Raw genomic sequence first — 24,735 nt, forward strand, 5'->3', positions numbered from 1 at the left:
GCACACTTTTGAAAGCCACAGCAGTTGGCACCTGTGTTTCGTCATCATCTGAGACGTGCTGCAGTGGTCCTCCCATGTACACATCTTGAAACATAAGTGGTTGGGCATCGGCCCACTCAATCTCTTCCACTTCTGAGGCAGGGCTATGTGGATGGCTAGTAGAGTCATCGAAAAGCAGAAGAGACTGCTGCATGACTTGCGGCTCAGGCTTGGCTGATTTGCAAGGGGGTGAGGTGAAAGACTGATGGACATCAGCTGCAGGTGCTAACTCTGATCTTTCAGCAGAAGACTGGGTGGGAGACAATGTGAAGGATCCAGTGAATAAAGATAAATGGCGGCACTCACCTTACGTTGCAAAATGTCCTTTTTATTTCAGCAGAAAGGAGGGATACAAAACAGGATACAATTGCAGGTTACATGGCGACGGCCGTTTCGCGTTGTCCACGCTTCATCTGGTCACATTTGACTGACTCTCAAGGAGTGACTGCATTTTTATACGCCCAGTAGTACCACAGGTGCTGACTAAATGCACTAATTGTGGTGTCTGCATCATGGAGTGGGCGTAACTGCACCCTGGTGTGTCAGCCAAACAGAAACATAGTAACACTTATAATTAAAAGCAATAATCAGAGCAGTCATATTTATGGATATCACAGAAAAATCATATTTATGAATGTCACAGAAAAACACTCATGTCCAGTTTCTCATTTAAACCTAAGGGGCCAGTGGGTGCAGAACGTATGATCCAGCGTCCTTCTCTTTTCAATAGATCGCGTCCCCTGTCGCCCCCTCTGGGAGCGAGAGGTACGGTTTCAAGTCCAGCAAACCTGAGGACAGATACATCGCCATTATGTGCAGATCTAATATGATCAATTTACCGGGGGACCCCTTTACCTGTCTCAATTGAATGGATATGTTCCCGGATACATTCAAATAAACTGCGCACTGTTTTACCAATGTAGAACATACCACATCTGCACAGTAAAATGTAAACTACAAATTTTGTTTTGCAAGTGATCAAAGTATTTACTCTATGAAAAATGCCCTCAAAATTCACTGTGGACCACTGAGGGTTAAAGCGACACATAGAACAATTACCGCAGTGTTTGTTGCCCTTCGGTTGCCATGCGTCCAGCCAAGTCTTATTTCTCAAATCTTGAAAGTGGCTGTGGACCAATTTGTTGCGTAACGTATGGCAACGTCTAAAGGCGACAAGGGGGCGGGAATCCTAAGATAGGAACTTGTATCGTTGGCAATGATACTCCAGTTATCTTTAATAACATCAGCCATCGGGCTATACCTAAAAGAAAAAACTAAAGTTTTTTTCCCCCCGTATTTTTGATGATTCCTGAATGAGAATGATCACAAATAATATTCTATATGGCACCCGTAATTATTAAAAGTGTAATTGAAAAGTGGGATTGCCTTAAAAGATAACTTTTAATAGTCAATGGTTAAAATAGTAGGCCCAATAGTACGTTAGGAGGCTACATACATACAGTGGGATGCGAAAGTTTGGGCAACCTTGTTAATCATCATGATTTTCCTGTATAAATCGTTGGTTGTTACAATAAAAAATGTCAGTTAAATATGTCATATAGGAGACACACACAGTGATATTTGAGAAGTGAAATGAAGTTTATTGGATTTACAGAAAGTGTGCTATAATTGTTTAAACAAAATTAGGCAGGTGCATAAATTTGAGCACCACAAAAAAGAAATGAAATCAATATTTAGTAGATCCTCCTTTTGCAGAAATGACAGCCTCTAAACGCTTCCTGTAGGTTCCAATGAGAGTCTGGATTCTGGTTGAAGGTATTTTGGACCATTCCTCTTTACAAAACATCTTTAGTTCATTCAGGTTTGATGGCTTCTGAGCATGGACAGTTCTCTTTAAGTCACACCACAGATTTTCAATTATATTCAGGTCTGGGGACTGAGATGGCCATTCCAGAATGTTGTACTTGTTCCTCTGCATAAATGCCTTAGTGGATTTTGAGCAGTGTTTAGGGTCGTTGTCTTATTGAAAGATCCAGCCTCGGCGCAGCTTCAGCTTTGTGACTGATTCCTGGACATTGGTCTCCAGAATCTGCTGATACTGAGTGGAATCCATGCGTCCCTCAACTTTGACAATATTCCCAGTCCCAGCATGGCACATTTTGACTTGGCAAGATTTGCCCACTCTTTTTTGCAAAAGCACTCCAAATCTGTCAGATTGCGAGGCCATCTCCTGTGCACAGCCCTCTTCAGATCACCCCACAGATTTTCAATCGGATTCAGGTCTGGGCTCTGGCTGGGCCATTCCAAAACTTTAATCTTCTTCTGGTTAAGCCATTCCTTTGCTGATTTGGATGTATGCTTTGGGTCGTTGTCATGCTGAAAGATGAAGTTCCTATTCATGTTCAGCTTTCTAGCAGAAGCCTGAAGGTTTTGTGCCAATATTGACTGGTATTTGGAACTGTTCATAATTCTCTCTAGCTTAACTAAGGCCTCAGTTACAGCTGAAGAAAAACAGCTCCAAAGCATGATGCTGCCACCAACATGCTTCACTGTGGGGATGGTGTTCTTTTGGTGATGTGCAGTGTTGTTTTTGCGCCAAACATATCTTTTGGAATTATGGCTAAAAAGTTCAACCTTGGTTTCATCAGACCATAACACCTTTTCCCACATGCTTTTGGTAGACTTCAGATGTGTTTTTGCAAATAGTAGCCTGGCTTGGATGCTTTTCTTCGTAAGAAAAGGCTTTTGTCTTGCCACTCTGCCCCATAGCCCAGACATATGAAGAATTCAGACCTGTGGTTTGCGGCTTTTCACTGTTGCGGCGGCGACTGGCGGTGTTGCCATCGGGTCCCCATGCGGCTGTAGGGGGGACCCGATGGCATGGAAGGCACACAGTATTACTCATATAGCCAATGCATTCCAATACAGAAGTATTGAAATGCATTGTAAAAGGGATTAGACCCCCAAAAGTTGAAGTCCCAAAGTAGGACAAAAAATAAAGTAAAAAAAAAGTTGAAAAAATAAAGTTTTCCCCCCCAAAAAATTAAAAGTTTCAATTAAAAATAAACAAAAACGTCATTTTCCCCAAATAAAGTTAAAAAAAATAGGTAAAAAGAAAAAGTAGACATTGGGTATCGCCGCGTCCGTATCGACCGGCTCTATAAACATATCACATGACCTAACCCCTCAGATGATCACCGTAAAAAATAAAAAATAAAAACTGTGCTAAATAAACATTTTTTTTGTCACCTTACATCACAAAAAGTACAACAGCAAGCGATCAAAAAGGCGTATGCCCACCAAAATAGTACCAAACTAACCGTCACCTCATTTCGCAAAAAATTAGACCCTACCTAAAACAATTGGCCAAAAAATAAAAAAAACTATGGCTCAGAATATGGAGACACTAAAACATAATTTTTTTTGTTTAAAAAAAGCTGTTATTGTGTAAAACTTAAGTAAGTAAAAAAAAGGATACATATTAGGTATCGCCGCGTCCGAATCGACCGGCTCTATAAAAATATCACATGACCTAACCCCTCAGGTGAACACCGTTAAAAAAAAAAAACGGTGTAAAAAAAGCAATTTTTTGTCATCTTATATCACAAAAAGTGTAATAGCAAGTGATCAAAAATTCATATGCACCTCAAAATAGTGCCAATCAAACCGTCATCTCATCCCGCAAAAAGTGAGACCCTACTTAAGATAATCACCCAAAAACTGAAAAAAATATGGCTCTCAGACTATGGAGACACTAAAACATGATTTTTTTGGTTTCAAAAATTAAATCATTGTGTAAAACTTACATAAATAAAAAAATTGTATACAGATTAGGTATCGCCGCGTCCGTGACAACCTGCTCTATAAAAATACCACTTGACCTAACCTGTCAGATGAATGTTGTAAATAAAAAAAAATAAAAAATGGTGCTAAAACATCTATTTCTTGTTACCTTGCTTCACAAAAAGTGTGATATAGAGCAACCAAAAATCATATGTACCCTAGACTTAGTACCATCAAAACTTAAACCCTATCCCATAGTTTCTAAAATGGGGTCACTTTTTTGGAGTTTCTACTCTAGGGGTGCATCAGGGGGGCTTCAAATGGGACATGGTGTCGAAAAAAAACAGTCCAGCAAAATCTGTCTTCCAAAAACTGTATGGCATTCCTTTCCTTCTGCACCCTGCTGTGTGCCCATACAGCAGTTTACGACCACATATGGGGTGTTTCTGTAAACTACAGAATCAGGGCCATAAATATTGAGTTTTGTTTGGCTGTTAACCCTTGCTTTGTAACTGGAAAAAATTTTTTTTAATGGAAAATCTGCCAAAAAAGTGAAATTTTGAAATTGTATCTCTATATTTCATTCATTCTTGTGGAACACCTAAAGGGTTAATGACGTTTGTAAAAATCAGTTTTGAATACCTTGAGGGGTGTAGTTTCTTAGATGGGGTCACTTTTATGGAGTTTCTACTCTAGGGGTGCATCAGGGGGGCTTCAAATGGGACATGGTGTCAAAAAATACTGTCCAGCAAAATCTGCCTTCCAAAAACCGTATGGTATTCCTTTCCTTCTGCACCCTGCCGTGTGCCCGTACAGGAGTTTACGACCACATACGGGTTGTTTCTGTAAACTAAAGAATCAGAGCCATAAATATTGAGTTTTGTTTGGCTGTCAACCCTTGCTTTGTAACTGGAAAAAAAATATTAAAATGGAAAATCTGCCAAAGAAGTGAAATCTTTAAATTGTATCTCTATATTCCATTCATTCTTGTGAAACACCTAAAGGGTTAACGACGTTTGTAAAATCTGTTTTTAATACCTTGAGGGGTGTAGTTTCTTTGATGGGGTCACTTTTATGGAGTTTCTACTCTAGGGGTGCATCAGGGGGGCTTCAAATGGGACATGGTGTCAAAAAACCAGTCCAGCAAAATCTGCCTTCCAAAAACCGTATGGCATTCCTTTCCTTCTTCGCCCTGCCGGGTGCCCGTACAGTAGTTTACGACCACATATGGGGTGTTTCTGTAAACTACAGAATCAGGGCCATAAATATTGAGTTTTGTTTGGCTGTTAACCCTTGCTTTGTAACTGGAAAAAAAAAATATAAAAATGGAAAATCTGCCAAAAAAGTGAAATTTTTAAATTGTATCTCTATTTTCCATTCATTCTTGTGGAACACCTAAAGGGTTAACGACGTTTGTAAAATCAGTTTTGAATACCTTGAGGGGTGTAGTTTCTAGAATAGGGTCATTTTGGGTGGTTTCTATTATGTAAGCCTCACAAAGGGACTTCAGACCTGAACTGGTCCTTAAAAAGTTGGTTTTTGAAAATTTCGGAGAAATTTGAATATTTACTTCTAAACTTCTAAGCCTTGTAATGTCCCCCAAAAATAAAATGTCATTCCCAAAATTATCCTAACATGAAGTAGACATATGGGGAATATAAAGTAATAACTATTTTTGTAGATATTAGTATGCATTATAGAAGTAGACAAATTTAAATTTGGAAATTTGCTAATTTTAAAAAATTTGGGGCAAATTTGGTATTTTTTTATAAATAAAAGTGAATTTTTTTTACTCCATTTTACCAGTCTCATGAAGTACTATATGTGACGAAAAAACAATCTCAGAATGGCCTGTATAAGTAAAAGCGTTTTAAAGTTATCACCACTTAAAGTGACACTGATCAGATTTGCAAAAAATGGCCTGGTCCTTAAGGTGAAATATGGCCGTGTCCTTAAGGGGTTAAACATTCCTTGTCATTGTTAACTTGATGTGTAACAACAAATAAAGATGTGTATATCTATCTATCTATATATATATATACCTTCTTGAACCCAGAGGATTGAGCATTTAAGTGGCTGACATTTAGATGAATGGAAATTGCATACAGAGAAATGGAAGACATCCAAGGCTCTAAGTATAGTAAATTTTATATTTTTGCTAGAGTATAACATGTACAGTATGTTTGCTAACCTAGTGTTCTAGTGTTAAGCAAGACATACTGACATTTGAAATAATGAATTTATGAAGTCATTCTCATGAAACTTAATTCCAAGTCACAGATATAAAATAATGAACTTTGAGGATGATGACCATTCTGATGGGTTTATGACAGGCTCCTATAGTGAACCAATATATAGTACAAAAGCTTAAAGTCAGTAAATGGCAGGTGAGCAAAACATATACAAGAGTTGGAGCACATTAAATAACCAACTGGGCAACTGGATTATAACAGCATTTGAAAGATGTTTTCATTTTAGAAAATATCAAAACATTATTTGCATTCTACACTCTTACATCTAATTAATGAGACTAAAATAAAATGCCGTCACACTATGTTTAACCTGTTCTAGTTATATACACATATTTATTTTTTATCATTTTAAAAGTACTGACCTGTCGTTTTGAATGCTCGCTATATTCTCCAGGGATGTTGTGTGCACTTTTAATTAAAGTCCTAGCAATATGATAATAGTAAACACTTATAATAGTCAGTGGAACAAGATAGTAAACCAAGAATATAAGGACAGAATGGATCTTTGGATGCATGTCATCATTTTGTGGATATGGGATACAAGCTGTGAAGCTGACATTGTCTGATCCGTTGATATGTGCCACTTCAGAAAACACGGCTTCAGGGACTGCCAAAAGCATTGAAATGATCCAGATGGCTGTAGCTTTTATACACGTCCACAGAACAGCACTTGATGTTTGGATGTCCATTGGATTTACGATAGCTTTGTATCTGAAACGGCAAGATATAAATACATGTAAAAAAATTAAATTACATGGTACATAACCAATGGGACCAAGTTAATGCTTCCATAAAAACAAGCATGATTTAATTAAATGTATAGTAACAATATGGTTATATAACGTATGCAAATTATGCAGTTGAATAAAGTTTTGTTTCACATAGCTGGCTGGTGGTCCCTCAGTCTCATCTCCTCTACAGGACTCAGGGAAGTCTATTGTTGAAAGGCTTGTATGGGAGTGGAAAAACGTTTCTTCCCAAAAAAGTGTCAATATACAGTATTTTAGAGAGGAGCGAACCATTTTTCCAAAATTTCATCCAGCAACCAAACGCAAACCTTTTCTGGTTTCTGCCATTTTACTGCACATATCAGCAGGAAAAGGCACTAGGGAGAAAAAAGAAGGATGCTCACATGGCCCTAAGAGGAAGTTGGGGAGAAAGTCTTGCCCTGATTGGCTTACAGGCCAACAGACAGCTTGGATGAGTCAATCAGCAATGCAGCAGACAAGGAGGCGCTCTTGTGGAATGAGCAGAACGTCATTCTGTGTTGGGCTGTGAATGAGTGTGGATGAGTCTTACAGTGTCTGACAGAAAACAATCTTAGGGACGGTGTACAATCACAATCATAGTAACATAGTTGTAAGGCTTAAAAAAAGACATCTGTCCCAGTTCAGCCTGTAGATCCAGAAGAAGGCAAGTTTATATTCTACCGTCATGGTCATTAACCACCTCAGCCCCCAGTGCTTAAACACCCTGAAAGACCAGGCCACTTTTTACACTTCTGACCTACACTACTTTCACCATTTATTGCTCGGTCATGCAACTTACCACCCAAATGAATTTTACCTCCTTTTCTTCTCACTAATAGAGCTTTCATTTGGTGGTATTTCATTGCTGCTGACATTTTTACTTTTTTTGTTATTAATCGAAATTTAACGATTTTTTTGCAAAAAAATGACATTTTTCACTTTCAGTTGTAAAATTTTGCAAAAAAAACGACATCCATATATAAATTTTGCTCTAAATTTATTGTTCTACATGTCTTTGATAAAAAAAAAATGTTTGGGTAAAAAAAAAATGGTTTGGGTAAAAGTTATAGCGTTTACAAACTATGGTACAAAAATGTGAATTTCCGCTTTTTGAAGCAGCTCTGACTTTCTGAGCACCTGTCATGTTTCCTGAGGTTCTACAATGCCCAGACAGTACAAACACCCCACAAATTACCCCATTTCGGAAAGTACACACCCTAAGGTATTCGCTGATGGGCATAGTGAGTTCATAGAACTTTTTATTTTTTGTCACAAGTTAGCGGAAAATGATGATTTTTAATTTTTTTTTTTTCTTACAAAGTCTCATATTCCACTAACTTGTGACAAAAAATAAAAACTTCTATGAACTCACTATGCCCATCACGAAATACCTTGGGGTCTCTTCTTTCCAAAATGGGGTCACTTGTGGGGTGGTTATACTGCCCTGGCATTCTAGGGGCCCAAATGTGTGGTAAGGAGTTTGAAATCAAATTCTGTAAAAAATGACCTGTGAAATCCGAAAGGTGCTCTTTGGAATATGGGCCCCTTTGCCCACCTAGGCTGCAAAAAAGTGTCACACATCTGGTATCTCCGTACTCAGAAGAAGGTGGGGAATGTGTTTTGGGGTGTCATTTTATATATACCCATGCTGGGTGAGAGAAATATCTTGGTCAAATGCCAACTTTGTATAAAAAAATGGGAAAAGTTGTCTTTTGCCAAGATATTTCTCTCACCCAGCATGGGTATATGTAAAATGACACCCCAAAACACATTCCCCAACTTCTCCTGAGTACGGAGATACCAGATGTGTGACACTTTTTTGCAGCCTAGGTGGGCAAAGGGGCCCATATTCCAAAGAGCACCTTTCGGATTTCACAGGTCATTTTTTACAGAATTTGATTTCAAACTCCTTACCACACATTTGGGCCCCTAGAATGCCAGGGCAGTATAACTACCCCACAAGTGACCCCATTTTGGAAAGAAGACACCCCAAGGTATTCCGTGAGGGGCATGGCAAGTTCCTAGAATTTTTTATTTTTTGTCACAAGTTAGTGGAAAATGATGATTTTTTTTATTTTATTTTTTTTCATACAAAGTCTCATATTCCACTAACTTGTGACAAAAAATAAAAACTTCCATGAACTCACTATGCCCATCAGTGAATACCTTGGGGTCTCTTCTTTCCAAAATGGGGTCACTTGTGGGGTAGTTATACTGCTCTGGCATTCTAGGGGCCCAAATGTGTGGTAAGGAGTTTGAAATCAAATTCTGTAAAAAATGACCTGTGAAATCCAAAAGGTGCTCTTTGGAATATGGGCCCCTTTGCCCACCTAGGCTGCAAAAAAGTGTCACACATCTGGTATCTCTGTATTCAGGAGAAGTTGAGGAATGTGTTTTGGGGTGTCTTTTTACATATACCCATGCTGGGTGAGATAAATATCTTGGTCAAATGCCAACTTTGTATAAAAAAATGGGAAAAGTTTTCTTTTGCCAAGATATTTCTCTCACCCAGCATGGGTATATGTAAAATTACACCCCAAAACACATTCCCCAACTTCTCCTGAGTACGGAGATACCAGATGTGTGACACTTTTTTGCAGCCTAGGTGGGCAAAGGGGCCCATATTCCAAAGAGCACCTTTTGGATTTCACAGGTCATTTTTTACAGAATTTGATTTCAAACTCCTTACCACACATTTGGGCCCCTAGAATGCCAGGGCAGTATAACTACCCCACAAGTGACCCCATTTTGGAAAGAAGAGACCCCAAGGTATTCGCTGATGGGCATAGTGAGTTCATGGAAGTTTTTATTTTTTGTCACAAGTTAGTGGAATATGAGACTTTGTATGAAAAAAAAAAAAAAAAAAAATCATAATTTTCCACTAACTTGTGACAAAAAATAAAAAATTCTAGGAACTCGCCATGCCCCTCACGGAATACCTTGGGGTGTCTTCTTTCCAAAATGGGGTCACTTGTGGGGTAGTTATACTGCCCTGGCATTTTCCAGGGGCCCTAATGTGTGGTAAGTAGGTAAATGACCTGTGAAATCCTAAAGGTGCTCTTTGGAATATGGGCCCCTTTGCCCACCTAGGCTGCAAAAAAGTGTCACACATCTGGTATCTCCGTACTCAGAAGAAGGTGGGGAATGTGTTTTGGGGTGTCATTTTATATATACCCATGCTGGGTGAGAGAAATATCTTGGTCAAATGCCAACTTTGTATAAAAAAATGGGAAAAGTTGTCTTTTGCCAAGATATTTCTCTCACCCAGCATGGGTATATGTAAAATTACACCCCAAAACACATTCCCCAACTTCTCCTGAGTACGGAGATACCAGATGTGTGACACTTTTTTGCAGCCTAGGTGGGCAAAGGGGCCCATATTCCAAAGAGCACCTTTCGGATTTCACAGGTCATTTTTTACAGAATTTGATTTCAAACTCCTTACCACACATTTGGGCCCCTAGAATGCCAGGGCAGTATAACTACCCCACAAGTGACCCCATTTTGGAAAGAAGACACCCCAAGGTATTCCGTGAGGGGCATGGCAAGTTCCTAGAATTTTTTATTTTTTGTCACAAGTTAGTGGAAAATGATGATTTTTTTTATTTTATTTTTTTTCATACAAAGTCTCATATTCCACTAACTTGTGACAAAAAATAAAAACTTCCATGAACTCACTATGCCCATCAGCGAATACCTTGGGGTCTCTTCTTTCCAAAATGGGGTCACTTGTGGGGTAGTTATACTGCTCTGGCATTCTAGGGGCCCAAATGTGTGGTAAGGAGTTTGAAATCAAATTCTGTAAAAAATGACCTGTGAAATCCAAAAGGTGCTCTTTGGAATATGGGCCCCTTTGCCCACCTAGGCTGCAAAAAAGTGTCACACATCTGGTATCTCTGTATTCAGGAGAAGTTGAGGAATGTGTTTTGGGGTGTCTTTTTACATATACCCATGCTGGGTGAGATAAATATCTTGGTCAAATGCCAACTTTGTATAAAAAAATGGGAAAAGTTGTCTTTTGCCAAGATATTTCTCTCACCCAGCATGGGTATATGTAAAATTACACCCCAAAACACATTCCCCAACTTCTCCTGAGTACGGAGATACCAGATGTGTGACACTTTTATGCAGCCTAGGTGGGCAAAGGGGCCCATATTCCAAAGAGCACCTTTTGGATTTCACAGGTCATTTTTTACAGAATTTGATTTCAAACTCCTTACCACACATTTGGGCCCCTAGAATGCCAGGGCAGTATAACTACCCCACAAGTGACCCCATTTTGGAAAGAAGAGACCCCAAGGTATTCGCTGATGGGCATAGTGAGTTCATGGAAGTTTTTATTTTTTGTCACAAGTTAGTGGAATATGAGACTTTGTATGAAAAAAAAAAAAAAAAAAAATCATCATTTTCCACTAACTTGTGACAAAAAATAAAAAATTCTAGGAACTCGCCATGCCCCTCACGGAATACCTTGGGGTGTCTTCTTTCCAAAATGGGGTCACTTGTGGGGTAGTTATACTGCCCTGGCATTTTCCAGGGGCCCTAATGTGTGGTAAGTAGGTAAATGACCTGTGAAATCCTAAAGGTGCTCTTTGGAATATGGGCCCCTTTGCCCACCTAGGCTGCAAAAAAGTGTCACACATGTGGTATCGCCGTATTCAGGAGAAGTTGGGGAATGTGTTTTGGGGTGTCATTTTACATATACCCTTGCTGGGTGAGAGAAATATCTTGACAAAAGACAACTTTTCCCATTTTTTTATACAAAGTTGGCATTTGACCAAGATATTTCTCTCACCCAGCATGGGTATATGTAAAATGACACCCCAAAACACATTCCCCAACTTTTCCTGAGTACGGCGATACCAGATGTTTGACACTTTTTTGCAGCCTAGATGCGCAAAGGTGCCCAAATTCCTTTTAGGAGGGCATTTTTAGACATTTGGATACCAGACTTCTTCTCACGCTTTGGGGCCCCTAGAATGCCAGGGCAGTATAAATACCCCATATGTGACCCCATTTTGGAAAGAAGACACCCCAAGGTATTCAATGAGGGGCATGGCGAGTTCATAGAAATTTTTTTTTTTTGGCACAAGTTAGCGGAAATTGATATTTTTAATTTTTTTCTCACAAAGTCTCCCGTTCCGCTAACTTGGGACAAAAATTTCAATCTTTCATGGACTCAATATGCCCCTCACGGAATACCTGGGGGTGTCTTCTTTCCGAAATGGGGTCACATGTGGGGTATTTATACTGCCCTGGCATTCTAGGGGCCCTAAAGCGTGAGAATAAGTCTGGAATATAAATGTCTAAAAAATTTTACGCATTTGGATTCCGTGAGGGGTATGGTGAGTTCATGTGAGATTTTAGTTTTTGACACAAGTTAGTGGAATATGAGACTTTGTAAGAAAAAAAAAAAAAAAAATTCCGCTAACTTGGGCCAAAAAAATGTCTGGAGCCTTACAGAGGGGTGATCAATGACAGGGGGGGTGATCAATGACAGGGGGGTGATCAGAGAGTCTATATGGGGTGATCACCACAGTCATTGATCACGCCCGTGTAAGGCTTCATTCAGACGTCCGGATGCAGTTTGCGGATCCGATCCATCTATCAGTGGATCCGTAAAAATCATGCGGACGTCTGAATGGAGCTTTACAGGGGTGTAATCAATGACAGGGGGGTGATCAGGGAGTCTATATGGGTTGATCACCACAGTCATTGATCACGCCCCTGTAAGGCTTCATTCAGACGTCCGGATGCGTTTTGCGGATCCGATCCATCTATCAGTGGATCCGTAAAAATCATGCGGACGTCTGAATGGAGCTTTACAGGGGTGTAATCAATGACAGGGGGGTGATCAGGGAGTCTATATGGGGTGATCACCACAGTCATTGATCACGCCCCTGTAAGGCTTCATTCAGACGTCCGGATGCGTTTTGCGGATCCGATCCATCTATCAGTGCATCCGTAAAAATCATGCAGACATCTGAATGGAGCTTTACAGGGGGGTGATCAATGACAGGGGTGTAATCAATGACAGGGGGGTGATCAGGGAGTCTATATAGGGGGATAACCACAGTCATTGATCACGCCCCTGTAAGGCTTCATTCAGACGTCCGTATGTGTTTTGCGGATCCGATCCATCTATCAGTGGATCCGTAAAAATCATGCAGACGTCTGAATGGAGCTTTACAGGGGGGTAATCAATGACAGGGGGGGTAATCAATGACAGGGGGGTGATCAGGGAGTCTATATGGGGTGATCACCACAGTCATTGATCACGCCCCTGTAAGGCTTCATTCAGACGTCCGGATGCGTTTTGCGGATCCGATCCATCTATCAGTGCATCCGTAAAAATCATGCAGACATCTGAATGGAGCTTTACAGGGGGGTAATCAATGACAGGGGTGTAATCAATGACAGGGGGGTGATCAGGGAGTCTATATGGGGTGATAACCACAGTCATTGATCATGCCCCTGTAAGGCTTCATTCAGACGTCCGGATGCGTTTTGCGGATCCGATCCATCTATCAGTGCATCCGTAAAAATCATGCGGACATCTGAATGGAGCTTTACAGGGGGGTGATCAGGGAGTCTATATGGGGTGATCACCACAGTCATTGATCACGCCCCTGTAAGGCTTCATTCAGACGTCCGTATGCGTTTTGCGGATCCGATCCATCTATCAGTGGATCCGTAAAAATCATGCGGACGTCTGAATGGAGCTTTACAGAGGGGTAATCAATGACAGGGGGGGTAATCAATGACAGGGGGGTGATCAGGGAGTCTATATGGGGTGATCACCACAGTCATTGATCACGCCCCTGTAAGGCTTCATTCAGACGTCCGGATGCGTTTTGCGGATCGGATCCATCTATCAGTGCATCCGTAAAAATCATGCAGACATCTGAATGGAGCTTTACAGGGGGTTGATCAATGACAGGGGTGTAATCAATGACAGGGGGGTGATCAGGGAGTCTATATGGGGTGATAACCACAGTCATTGATCATGCCCCTGTAAGGCTTCATTCAGACGTCCGGATGCGTTTTGCGGATCGGATCCATCTATCAGTGCATCCGTAAAAATCATGCGGACATCTGAATGGAGCTTTACAGGGGGGTGATCAGGGAGTCTATATGGGGTGATCACCACAGTCATTGATCACGCCCCTGTAAGGCTTCATTCAGACGTCCGGATGCGTTTTGCGGATCCGATCCATCTATCAGTGGATCCGTAAAAATCATGCGGACGTCTGAATGGAGCTTTACAGGGGGGTGATCAATGACAGGGGTGTAATCAATGACAGGGGGGAAATCAATGACAGGGGGGTGATCAGGGAGTCTATATGGGGTGATCAGGGGCTAATAAGGGGTTAATAAGTGACGGGGGGGGGGGGGGTGTAGTGTAGTGTAGTGGTGCTTGGTGCTACTTTACTGAGCTACCTGTGTCCTCTGGTGGTCGATCCAAACAAAGGGGGCCACCAGAGGACCAGGTAGCAGGTATATTAGACGCTGTTATCAAAACAGCGTCTAATATACCTGTTAGGGGTTAAAAAAAACACATCTCCAGCCTGCCAGCGAACGATCGCCGCTGGCAGGCTGGAGATCCACTCTCTTACCTTCCGTTCCTGTGAGCGCGCGCGCCTGTGTGCGCGCGTTCACAGGAAATCTCGCGTCTCGCGAGATGACGCGTATATGCGTCCAGGCGGAATGAATCAACCACCTCCAGGACGCGTCTGTGCGTACAGCGGTCCGGAGGTGGTTAAATTAAAGGGAATGGCTAAAAAGAAGAAGAATTGTGTAGAATAGGGAAAGCTGTCAGCCAGGGAGTGAGAAGTGTGGAGCTGATGCTGTGTGTCCCTGGCAGTGACTTCTAGCTCCAATTATTGCCTTATATCACAGCTTCAGCTGCTACAGAACCTCAAAAGCAGCTACCTGCAAGTATATCTCCCCCCTCTCATTTCAACAGAAATACATAATTTTAATACATAATTTTCTGTGGGGGACATGAGCTCAAAACTGTACAATATGTGTTTTAACATCCAGAGGGTAGATGTCATTTGAAATCTCACTGAAAACGTGAAATCCTTGTCAAGGCATATCCATATAGTGTTGTTGTTTTTTTTTTAAGTTTAGGAAAATAGCATGTCTTACAATACACAGGGTAGAGGACCATTTTTATCTCTGAGTGATAATGTGAAACAGTAGCCTGAAGTCTTTGTTGGTGCATAGCCACAGAGTTGAATTTGTTTTTGTTTGGTTGAAGTTTGGAAAAAAACACCTTCAAACCATCAGTATTTGGTTAACATGTGATCAGTATTAGTAAGGCAAAAACAGGAGTGAGTCCAAAATAGAGATTGAATGTAATGGGAATATTTGCATGTCTTTCTGTGTTTTAGACCCACTCCTGCTTTTGGCTTCCAAATCATGATCAAATCCTGATGCAAAATTATGACTGTATGATGGAGGCCTTATGCTTAATTTGCATGAGTTTGCATCAGGGAAAAGAAGTCCTGGACTTTTATGGCCTTTATCACACGGTCAGTATTTGGTGAAGAAGAGTGCTCATTAGAGACTTAAGACAAGTTGCTGCTGATGAGGTTGGTACTGTTCATGACTAGTATTGGACGCGAATATTCGAATCACAAATTTTAATCGCGAATATCGCCATTTCAGGAATTCACGAAGAGTTAGAATATAGTGCTATATATTCGTATTCTCGAATATTCTAGATTTGTTTTTCATCAGTAACCTCCCTTCTTGCTTGTGGGCCAATGAGAAGGCTGCAATGTCTTTGTCTGAGCTTAGCAACATCCCTAGCAACCAATAGGAAAGTTGCCTACCACTTACTCCCCAGCAGCCATTTTCTGTAGTTTTATGGAGTTCTGAGAGAGACAGCAGTGTCATTGCTGTGCTCTGTGCTTTACTGTTAGTTAGTTAGTTAGTTAGCTTATATATATAATGCAGATAGTTAGTGGGAGATAGTCATTGTAGTTTAGATAGTGATAGAGTGTAGCTGATAGGTTCTGCTGTCCATACATACATGCTACAGACATAGTGCTGTGATGTCACAAGTTCACAACAATACTTAGTGCACCAATCAGTAATATGTAGTCAGACCTGCTAAAATGTGAAGTTGCACGTATAGGGCAAAAATAGGGCAAAAATATGCGCATCATTAATTGCCGATTTGCGCAATTGCAAATATATTGGAGCACTCTATCTGCATATAAAGCTATTGTAATGTTCTGCCGTGCGCATCATTTTCTCCAGTCTCAGGAAACTTCTAGCAGCTTGAAAAAATGTAGCAATAGTGACCCACGCCTATATTGCGCGTGCAATACGCGCATATTACATTGCCGATTTTCGCAATCAAGAAAATAATTGCGAATTCTAAATTTTTGCGAATATATGACAAATATTCGCCCAAATATTCGCGAAATATCGCAAATTTGAATATTGTCTCTGCCGCTCATTACTACTCCAGATCCCCCTCCCCCACTTTTAGCAGTCATGGCAGTGGAGCGTGAGCTCAGAAGGTCCCCACCGGTTAGACCTTCATGAGGGTCGGCGACATAGACTACAAAGGATGTCTTGACAGTAGTTGAGTTTTTCATCCCTCTCAGAAGGTGTAAAAAAGGCCCCCATTTTGGACTGGTAACAAGGATCTAACATTGTGGAGAGCCAGTAATCACCCCTCTGCCAAATGGTGATAATGCAGCTGTCACTGTGGCTCCTCATGCTCCTCTCCTGTCGCTTTCGTAGATAAACCACCTAGTTATATGTTGAATTCCTGGGTGGTCCTCCTCCTCCTCCTCCAGTGCCAGTTCAGCCTCCACAGGGCTCAGGTGAACAAAAAATATAGGCGCCATGTCAGGGCTCAGAGGGCCATGACATGTAAGCGCCACATCTTCTGTGGAATGACATCATTCATCCCATAGTCCTGGCAACTGACAAATAAAGTGGCCTCCTCAAAGGGTTTGAGAAAACGGTAGGTGTCACTCATGAGCTGCCAATAACGTCAAAGTTATACCAGGGAGTAGTCCTGTCTGTCTGCATCATCACCAAATCGGTCACAGGTTTCCTCTCCTCATGTAGTCAGTCCAACCTGTGGAGCGTGGAGATCCGTGTGGAAATGTCGTATATGAGGCGATGTAGATGAACACCATGCTGTCTTTGCAGGTCAAGGTGGGCGATAAGAGTGGCTGAAGTCCATGCACAATTTCCTTGACATTTTTAAGACTTCTTGCAGTTGGGTGAAAAACTTCAGGAAACGATGACAACCAGATTGAAGACATTCGCCATGCAGGGCACATGGGTCAGCCCATCCTGATGCAGGGCAAACAGAATGTTTTTTCCATTATCAGTGACCATGGTTCCTATGTCCTGTAGGCGAGGAGACAGCCAGGATTTTATTTCTTGGTTAATTATGCAGAGCAGTTCCTCCCCTGTGTGACACCATTTGCCCAGGCTGACCAGGTGTAGAACTGCGTGACTATGCTGTAGTTTGCATAGGTGGTATGCTGGAGGACCACTCTGAACTGTGACTACAGTGGAGGCTGAGGACAAGGTGGAGGATGAGGAGGCAGAGAAGGACTTTGGCGCAGAAATCCCATGACTACAATGCAGAGGTGGCATTGCCATCACCTGGGCAGGTTGCTGGTGTGCCTGGGCCAGAACCACATTTACCCAGTGGGCTTTAAAGGACATATATTGTCCTTGACCATAGTTATAGCTCCACATGTCAGGGCTGGAAAGAACTGTACCAGGCGCCGACAGGCTTAAGGACTGGCCCACCTTCTGCAGGACTGGTACAACCTTTTTAGAGAAGTAATGACAGTTTGGGACACTCAACCTTGGGTGCACACAAGTCATCAGTTCTCTGAAATGTTCACAGTCCACAATATGGAAACGGGAGGAACTTTAGTACCAGAAACTTGGTCAGTTGCACGTTCAGCACCGTTGGATGAGTGCACGCATACTGTTGTTTATTTGCCATCGCCTCGGTGATCAATTGCTGGTGAAACACATGACAAGAAGTCATGAGCAATAGACAAAGGGAAGGAATGACAGCTTTATTCTTCTGAAGATGAGGAGCCCTGACTGCTGTAGAAGGCATGCAGGAGTAACAGTTGCTGAGTCAGGCTGTACCAGGTACGCTGTACCAGGTGACGCTCAATGTGTAGACACAGGGCCGTGGTGCCAACTTTAGAACCCTGACCATGCTTCACCTTCTGCCAAATGTTCTGCATACCACTACGCTAACATACTCCAGCAACTTGATAAAAAAATCCCACACTGACGAGTATGGCTTTTTACCACCAACACTCATACACCGCTAGTTGTTTCCTGACAGGTAGGCTCCTGAGTAGCAGATGGTCTACCCCAGGAGCGTTTGGCTCCAAATATCCCACTGCTTCAATGCTGCTGGCTCATGGGCACCCTGTCACCCTGCTGCTGTCTCACGGGCCTGCTGCCACCCTCACCCCCTGATGATGATGACCTCTCTTCACCTGGCTCCCACATGTGATCATCTACTACTGTCTGCTCGTCACTTATGTCACCATCACCAGTATCATGGCCATGTCCCTGATCGTACGCAACACATGCTCCCACCCGACTGTCATCATCGCTAAGTGCACGCCTAAGGGAGGACAAAGCAGACCTCTTCTCTAAGTCCGAGCAGGCCTGTAGCTGCTGACTGTCCTCACTAAGCTTGTCTTTTCTGAAAAGTGGAGCAGAGCCAGCAGCATGCATTACTTCCTGAACAGAAGGAGCAGAAAGAGGCATTTGCCGAGTCAAATATTCCAGTACAGCAGGACTGTCGGTCAAAACACAACCAGAGGATGACAGTGACAGCTCTGGCCTGTTAATGCGGCTGCTACTACCATCACCACTTCTTCTTCTGCTGCTACTTTTGCTAGCTACAGCAACATTTTTGCCACTGACTGTTCCTTTTGTTGACCCAAGTAACTGACTGTTGGCCATAGTGTACAGTAACTGAATCAGTAATGTAAAAGATTAAGAATGAACGGCACAACAGATGAACTAGAAAAATATTAGATTGCCTGTTGACAATGAATCTTATGCAAAGTAAGTCTATGTATAACAAAACAGATTAAGTATAAATGGTGCAGCAGATGAACATCATAAACATACCTATATATTAGACTGTCTGTTGACAATGAGTCTGATGCAAACTAAGTCTATGGATAACTGAACAGATCAATTATTAAAAGAGCAGTAGGTGAAATAGGTAAATGCTCCTATATATTAGACCGCCTGTTGACAATGATTTTGATGCACAGTAAGTCTATGTATAACAGAACAGATTAGTTGTTAATGGTGCAGCAGATGAAGTACTGTAGGTAAGCACGCCTATATATTAGAGTACCTGCTGAGACTAAGTCTGATGCAAAGTAAGTCTATGTATAACAGAACAGATTAAGAATAAATGGTGCAGCAGATTAAAGGGAATCTGTCACTAGCATATTAGCAATTTTTTTTTTGATGAATCCATGTGTAATAAAGTACCTTATTTCCATATGTCTTGTTCTTTTTATTCTGTGTCTTGTCATTTCTTCAAAAAAACGCTTTTTATGATATTCAAATGAAGCTGTAAGGAGCCCAGAGGGGCGTTATTCTTTGTCCACGGTGCCCAGGAACGCCCCTCTGAAGTGCCGTGCCCGCCTAAATTTGAAAACTAAGAACTCCTCCAAGATCGCCTAAATCACCTCCCAAAGGCGAGGCTAAGTGCTCCCCCCCCCCCAGCGCCGCGCTCTGCGGCAAACACCCCCGATCCTCCTCTCGTCCGCATCTGAAATCCCACGCAGGCGCAGTGCCGGCGATTGCCTGCGCCTGCGCGATGATAAGACGACTGAGGGCAACAGCTTCAACAGCGTCACTGGGCATGCGCCGATCCCAGTGACGTGTTCGCTGTTTCCTCAGCCAGCTGGGATCGGCGCATGCCCAGTGACGCTGTTGAAGCTGTTGCCCTCAGTCATCTTATCATCGCGCAGGCAATCGCCAGCACTGCGCCTGCGTGGGATTTCAGATGCGGGCGAGAGGAGGATCGGGGAAGGAGGAGCCATGTGGTTCCTCATCATCAGCCATCAATAATGGAATGCCTGGCCAGGAAACAACTCTACCCACCCAATCTGCTGGTGCACAAGTTTAATTCCCAACTGACCAAGCTGCTGTTGTTGCAGTCGCTGGTGTACCATTTAGTCTAGTCTGATGACTTGATGGAGCTAATAGCATGCGGTCACCCTCGCTCGAATATACCTAGCAACCATTATTTCCCTCAAAAAGCCATCCCTGCCTTGTGCTCTTACGTGGGAAGGTTCATGCCACAGTGAATATTTAGAGCACCTCTTATGGGCAGGAACAGTGCAAGTCTTTCGCAGCCCACTGGGTCAATGTTTTTTGCAGCATTGGTGATGCATAAACAGGGGTCCTTTTGACCGCCCCCAACCAAGATTGTATTGCCCTGTCTCCCATGCAAGGCATTTATCTGACTCCTTCTCCATGGAAACTCTCCCATCCCCAATAGCAGGAGAACACAGCATCCCCCCCCCCCTCCCCCCTCCTTTCTATGACATGTGTCAAGTCAAGCGTTGCTTTGTTGTGTTGGAACCAAAAAGAAGTTACATAAGGAATGCGTAAAGAAATAAATGGCATGAGCCCCTCAAGCAAAGCTAACTCAGAAATACTGGAAAACCTATAGACAAACACTGAGACTAATTAGCTATGAAAAAATATTTTTTATTGAAGTACATAGTAAAAAGACATATAATATCAAAATCAAAATTAGTCTCAGTGTTTGTCTATAGGTTTTTGTTGAGTTGGGGTAGATTGGCCTAGGCTAGAGTAGCCACACAGACAAACAGTACATCAAGCAGCATCCCACTGTCTGTCACCCCGCTGATTCCAACTGGGCAAAACTGTGGCCGCCCTTAACCTGGGGAAATAACACATGCTCCCTGCATGGCACATATCATCAACCTAGTCGTGCAATGCTTTTTAATTAAGTACACTGGCTTACGCAAGGTGCTGACAATGTCCAAGAAACTGTCCTCACAGTCTGATGATTACTGGATAGCCAGGCGTAGTAAATGGTAAATAAGATGGGCCTGCTGACCGTCCCCTTCCTAGCCCACACCCGCCCAATTTTTTAGACCTGGTGAGAGCGGGGAAAAGTTGCATATTGTGGTTGAACTAACCTCTGCGCCACAATCTGTGCCAGAAATACGCCTAATATACTGTAGGTGTATTTCTCAATAATAAATGGCCCCACTATATTGCTAGCTAGTGTGCCTCATTTCTATATTTAAATCCTGGAATATTGCAATTGTTGTATTAGTATTAATATTTTATTCATTATAAATTGCCAACTCAAAATTTAAATTGCATGTTCCTATCCAGTTCTCACAAAATACTCCTGGTTATAATTTTTTTTCTTTAATCAACAGCACTTTATGGGTTGTATTCTTATAAATTACCTTGGAACAACCTAATTATTCTGGCTAAACCTCATGTGCTTTTACAGCACATGTCCTACTATATCTTTGAACATTAAAATTAATAGACAGGAATAAATTCAGATTTATGCCATTTTAATTTGAAAGACTTGTGACAGCTGTTAACAGCTTTCTTGGATTCCCTCTCAGGAATTGTGTATTAAAGAGGATATTTATGCCATTATAAATAATGGAATTCACTGCCTGCAATGAGTGCGTTAAAGTGCAAGAACTCAGTGAACGGCAGGCAGGAAATCTAAGTTGCCAGTAATTGTTAATATTGAAATAATATAAAGAGAGAAAACAAACTATGACATAAGGACACAGCAATGTGTTTGAGTCTTTTAATTCCTTTTCCAAGTCAATAATAAGCTACATATTAAAGGCAAATGTTTTTTGCCAATATGAGTGTTTTTCTCCTATCTCGCAGAAGAGAACAAAGGAGATCATTTTATGTCATCTTCCAACTGTGTACAGTCTAGTTAATCACACCATCTGGTCCCTTTTAAGAAGTTTCCTTTTTTCCATTTTTCTACTGAAGTCAGTAATGGCTATGACACAATATGACTGTCAGACGGATGTTGTTTTCATCCAGTATCACTTATCTATAACCTGGCAACAAGTTATTAGGTTAAAGCATTATAAGCCTCACATTATATTATGCCATATAAATGTTCCTTGTCTGTATTGTAACATAATAAAAAAATTAAAAAGAAAATTGTAAAAAAAAGAAGCACACATGAAAAATGTACCTTCTTTTTGTTAATGGAATCAGTTATATAGTAGGTAATCTATTCCAGTTTCTATCATGTAATGCATTCTTTGAGAATACAGCAAATTAGACAAGAACAGTATCCTGCTGAGAATTAATATGAATGCTCACCTTTAACACATGCTAAAACATGTCATTTTTAGGTTCAGCATTCTGTAATGATTCATTTCTTAATACATTGTTATAGTGGTTGGAGCTATACAGAGCTCAAAATCTCCTGTACAGACAGAAAATGAAAACTATGCCTGCAAATTGTAGGTGAAGATTATTGCCAAAATGTAAGCCATTTTCTGGCTTTAATATTAATGAATCTGCCTAAGGGTCCCCTCAAACATGGAAGAAAAATACACCACAGAAAGAATTCCCCCATGTTATCATATGGGCTTAAAACGTGTCAATCCCTGCCCTGTGTTCTTCTGCGGAATACATTTCTGCTGCGTAAATAATGATGTGTTATGGCTTTTCTAAAGCAAAATGTCTCCATTCATATTAGTGAGGATTGTAATCTGCACAGGAATCCACAGCAAAAATCAGCACATGCATACTTTATGGCTGATTTTTTGGCACATGTGAAGGCACCTCAAGGGTATAGCCAAACAGTCAGGTTTCTGCATGCAGTTTTGGATCATAAAAGGAGAGAAAATATAAAGGACAGATACAATATAAAGGAAAAATTTAGATTTTTTTTTAAACATTGGATTGTTTTTCAGAAAACTTTAATGAACGTTATTTTACAATATTTATTATTCCCTCACTCATAGGCACAAATGGGATCAGAGCCATCCAAGGATCCTCACCAGCAAGGCATGAGATCCTCATTCACCATTTAGACTAAAGTGCCAGTCTGAAAGTAAGTGGGGAATTTGGAGATCTCTTTCTGAAAAGTTACAGTAGTTCTAAACCTAATTTAGCATGAAAATTTACTAACCCTCTGAAAGAATAACAGTTATTACTGCAGACATGGCAGTGGAGGAAAACAATTATTAGCCATGAAAAATTTTGTAGTGGTATTTATGAAAAGAGTTGACTAATCTGGCAACTCTGAATATCACATTATCGCTAAAGATAAGCGAAGTTTTGAAAAGTTCGATTCGGCCAATTCACCGAAGTTCACCAAGAAATTCAATTTGTTTTGAATTAATTTGTCAAAAATTTATATAAATCAGGTATATCCAGGCCACTCTGCCTAATCATATTCTTCCCACTTAGTTGCCCAATCTCAGTGTGAAGGCTTGGAAGTTAACCCTTTCTTGACCCCGACAGTAAGTTTATGTTGGTGGCCGAGCATTTTGAAATGGCGTCTACTGGGGCATGTAGCAGACGCCATGGCCACTGGGTGTCTACTGTTTTAAAGAGCTGACACGCAGGACTAATGTCCTTGACCGGCGTTAATGCCGGTTGCATACTTTTAACCCTTGAGATGTTTTGGCCATCCGAGTGTGCTCCGGCTCCCCACGGAGGGGATCGGGGGAGCCAGAGCATGTGTGCAGCAGCCCCTATCCTACTGTGTGATGGTACCTGAGATAGTATGCAGCATTTAGGCGAGAAACCCTTCCTCAAAACAATAACATTAAGGGATCCACAACAGGGATGACCATAATCCCATGTGGATCCCTCTATAAGGTCCAGAATCCCTCTCTACTATGAACCTAATGGTATTTCGCTTTGAAAATTATTAGGATTAAAACCAGATGAAGAACATGGTGGATGGATCGAATATGGCCACTGGATTATTGCAGCAACACTGTCCCTAGTGCAAGAGCGTAGTGATGGACGAACATCGGCCGGGCCGTCAAATGTTTGCAAACCGCAACTTTAATGGCAGGCGAACCTGAAAAACCTTCAGATCATTATTGCAACCACCAAATAATGACAAGAAGTGCACAAATCCTCCTACAACATGGACAGTGACATACCAGAGGGGAATCAATGGCAAAAATTCTAACAAAAAAGGGAAACTGTCAAAAATGTGGCCTGCTGGAGCCTAGAAAATTTTTATTTTAGGGCCCCACGAGAGTACAGGCACCAAACATTAGGCATTCACCGGACAGAAAACATCAAGTGATTATGTGGCTGGAGGTATATTACACTGTCATTGGATAACAATTTTTCTTCAGGCCAGTGGAGTACAGACCCCTAAAAGTATTAATTCAATGTACAGAAAAGAACAAGTGATTATGTGGCTGGAGGTATATTAGACGGTCATTGAATATCAATTTTACTGCAGGCCAGTACAAATAAATATCAAATGCATATGTTTAAAAGAACTAAAAATATAAAATTTGATTAAAAACATGGCTAACAAAATCCCCCCTCTTGAATAAACCCCAAATGATAATAGGTGAAATTCGATAACACGTGGTTGTCACAGGTGTTAAATTCCTCAGAGGCCCCAATAATTAGGCATTCACCGTACAGAAAAGATCAAGTGATTATGTGGCTGGAGGTATATTATACGGTCAATAAATATCAATCACAGAATGACACTTCTATCAGCACGCTAGCGTGTGTCTTAGGTTTTTCTGAATGACACTATCAATACCTTCAATGTAAGATTTTCTTTTTGGGATAGATTTCAAGTAGGCCTCAAATACCACAAACTAGTTATTTTGAGAATGGCAAATTTGGGAATGCTTTTTCAACCCAGAACAAAAAGTCTGCTT

At 41.4% G+C, this 24,735-nt stretch overlaps 1 protein-coding gene across 1 annotated transcript in view; it reads right to left on the reverse strand.

Annotated features, from left to right (window-relative positions):
* Nucleotides 1–24,735, reverse strand: part of NMBR (neuromedin B receptor) — a 709,507-nt gene that overhangs the window by 197,707 nt on the left and 487,065 nt on the right. The window contains exon 2 of the mRNA XM_040430097.1: nt 6,398–6,746. Coding sequence (XP_040286031.1) covers nt 6,398–6,746 — 349 coding nt within the window. The remainder of the gene's footprint in view (nt 1–6,397; nt 6,747–24,735) is intronic.

Source organism: Bufo bufo, chromosome 4 (assembly GCF_905171765.1).
Source record: "Bufo bufo chromosome 4, aBufBuf1.1, whole genome shotgun sequence".
Classification (NCBI taxonomy): domain Eukaryota; kingdom Metazoa; phylum Chordata; class Amphibia; order Anura; family Bufonidae; genus Bufo; species Bufo bufo.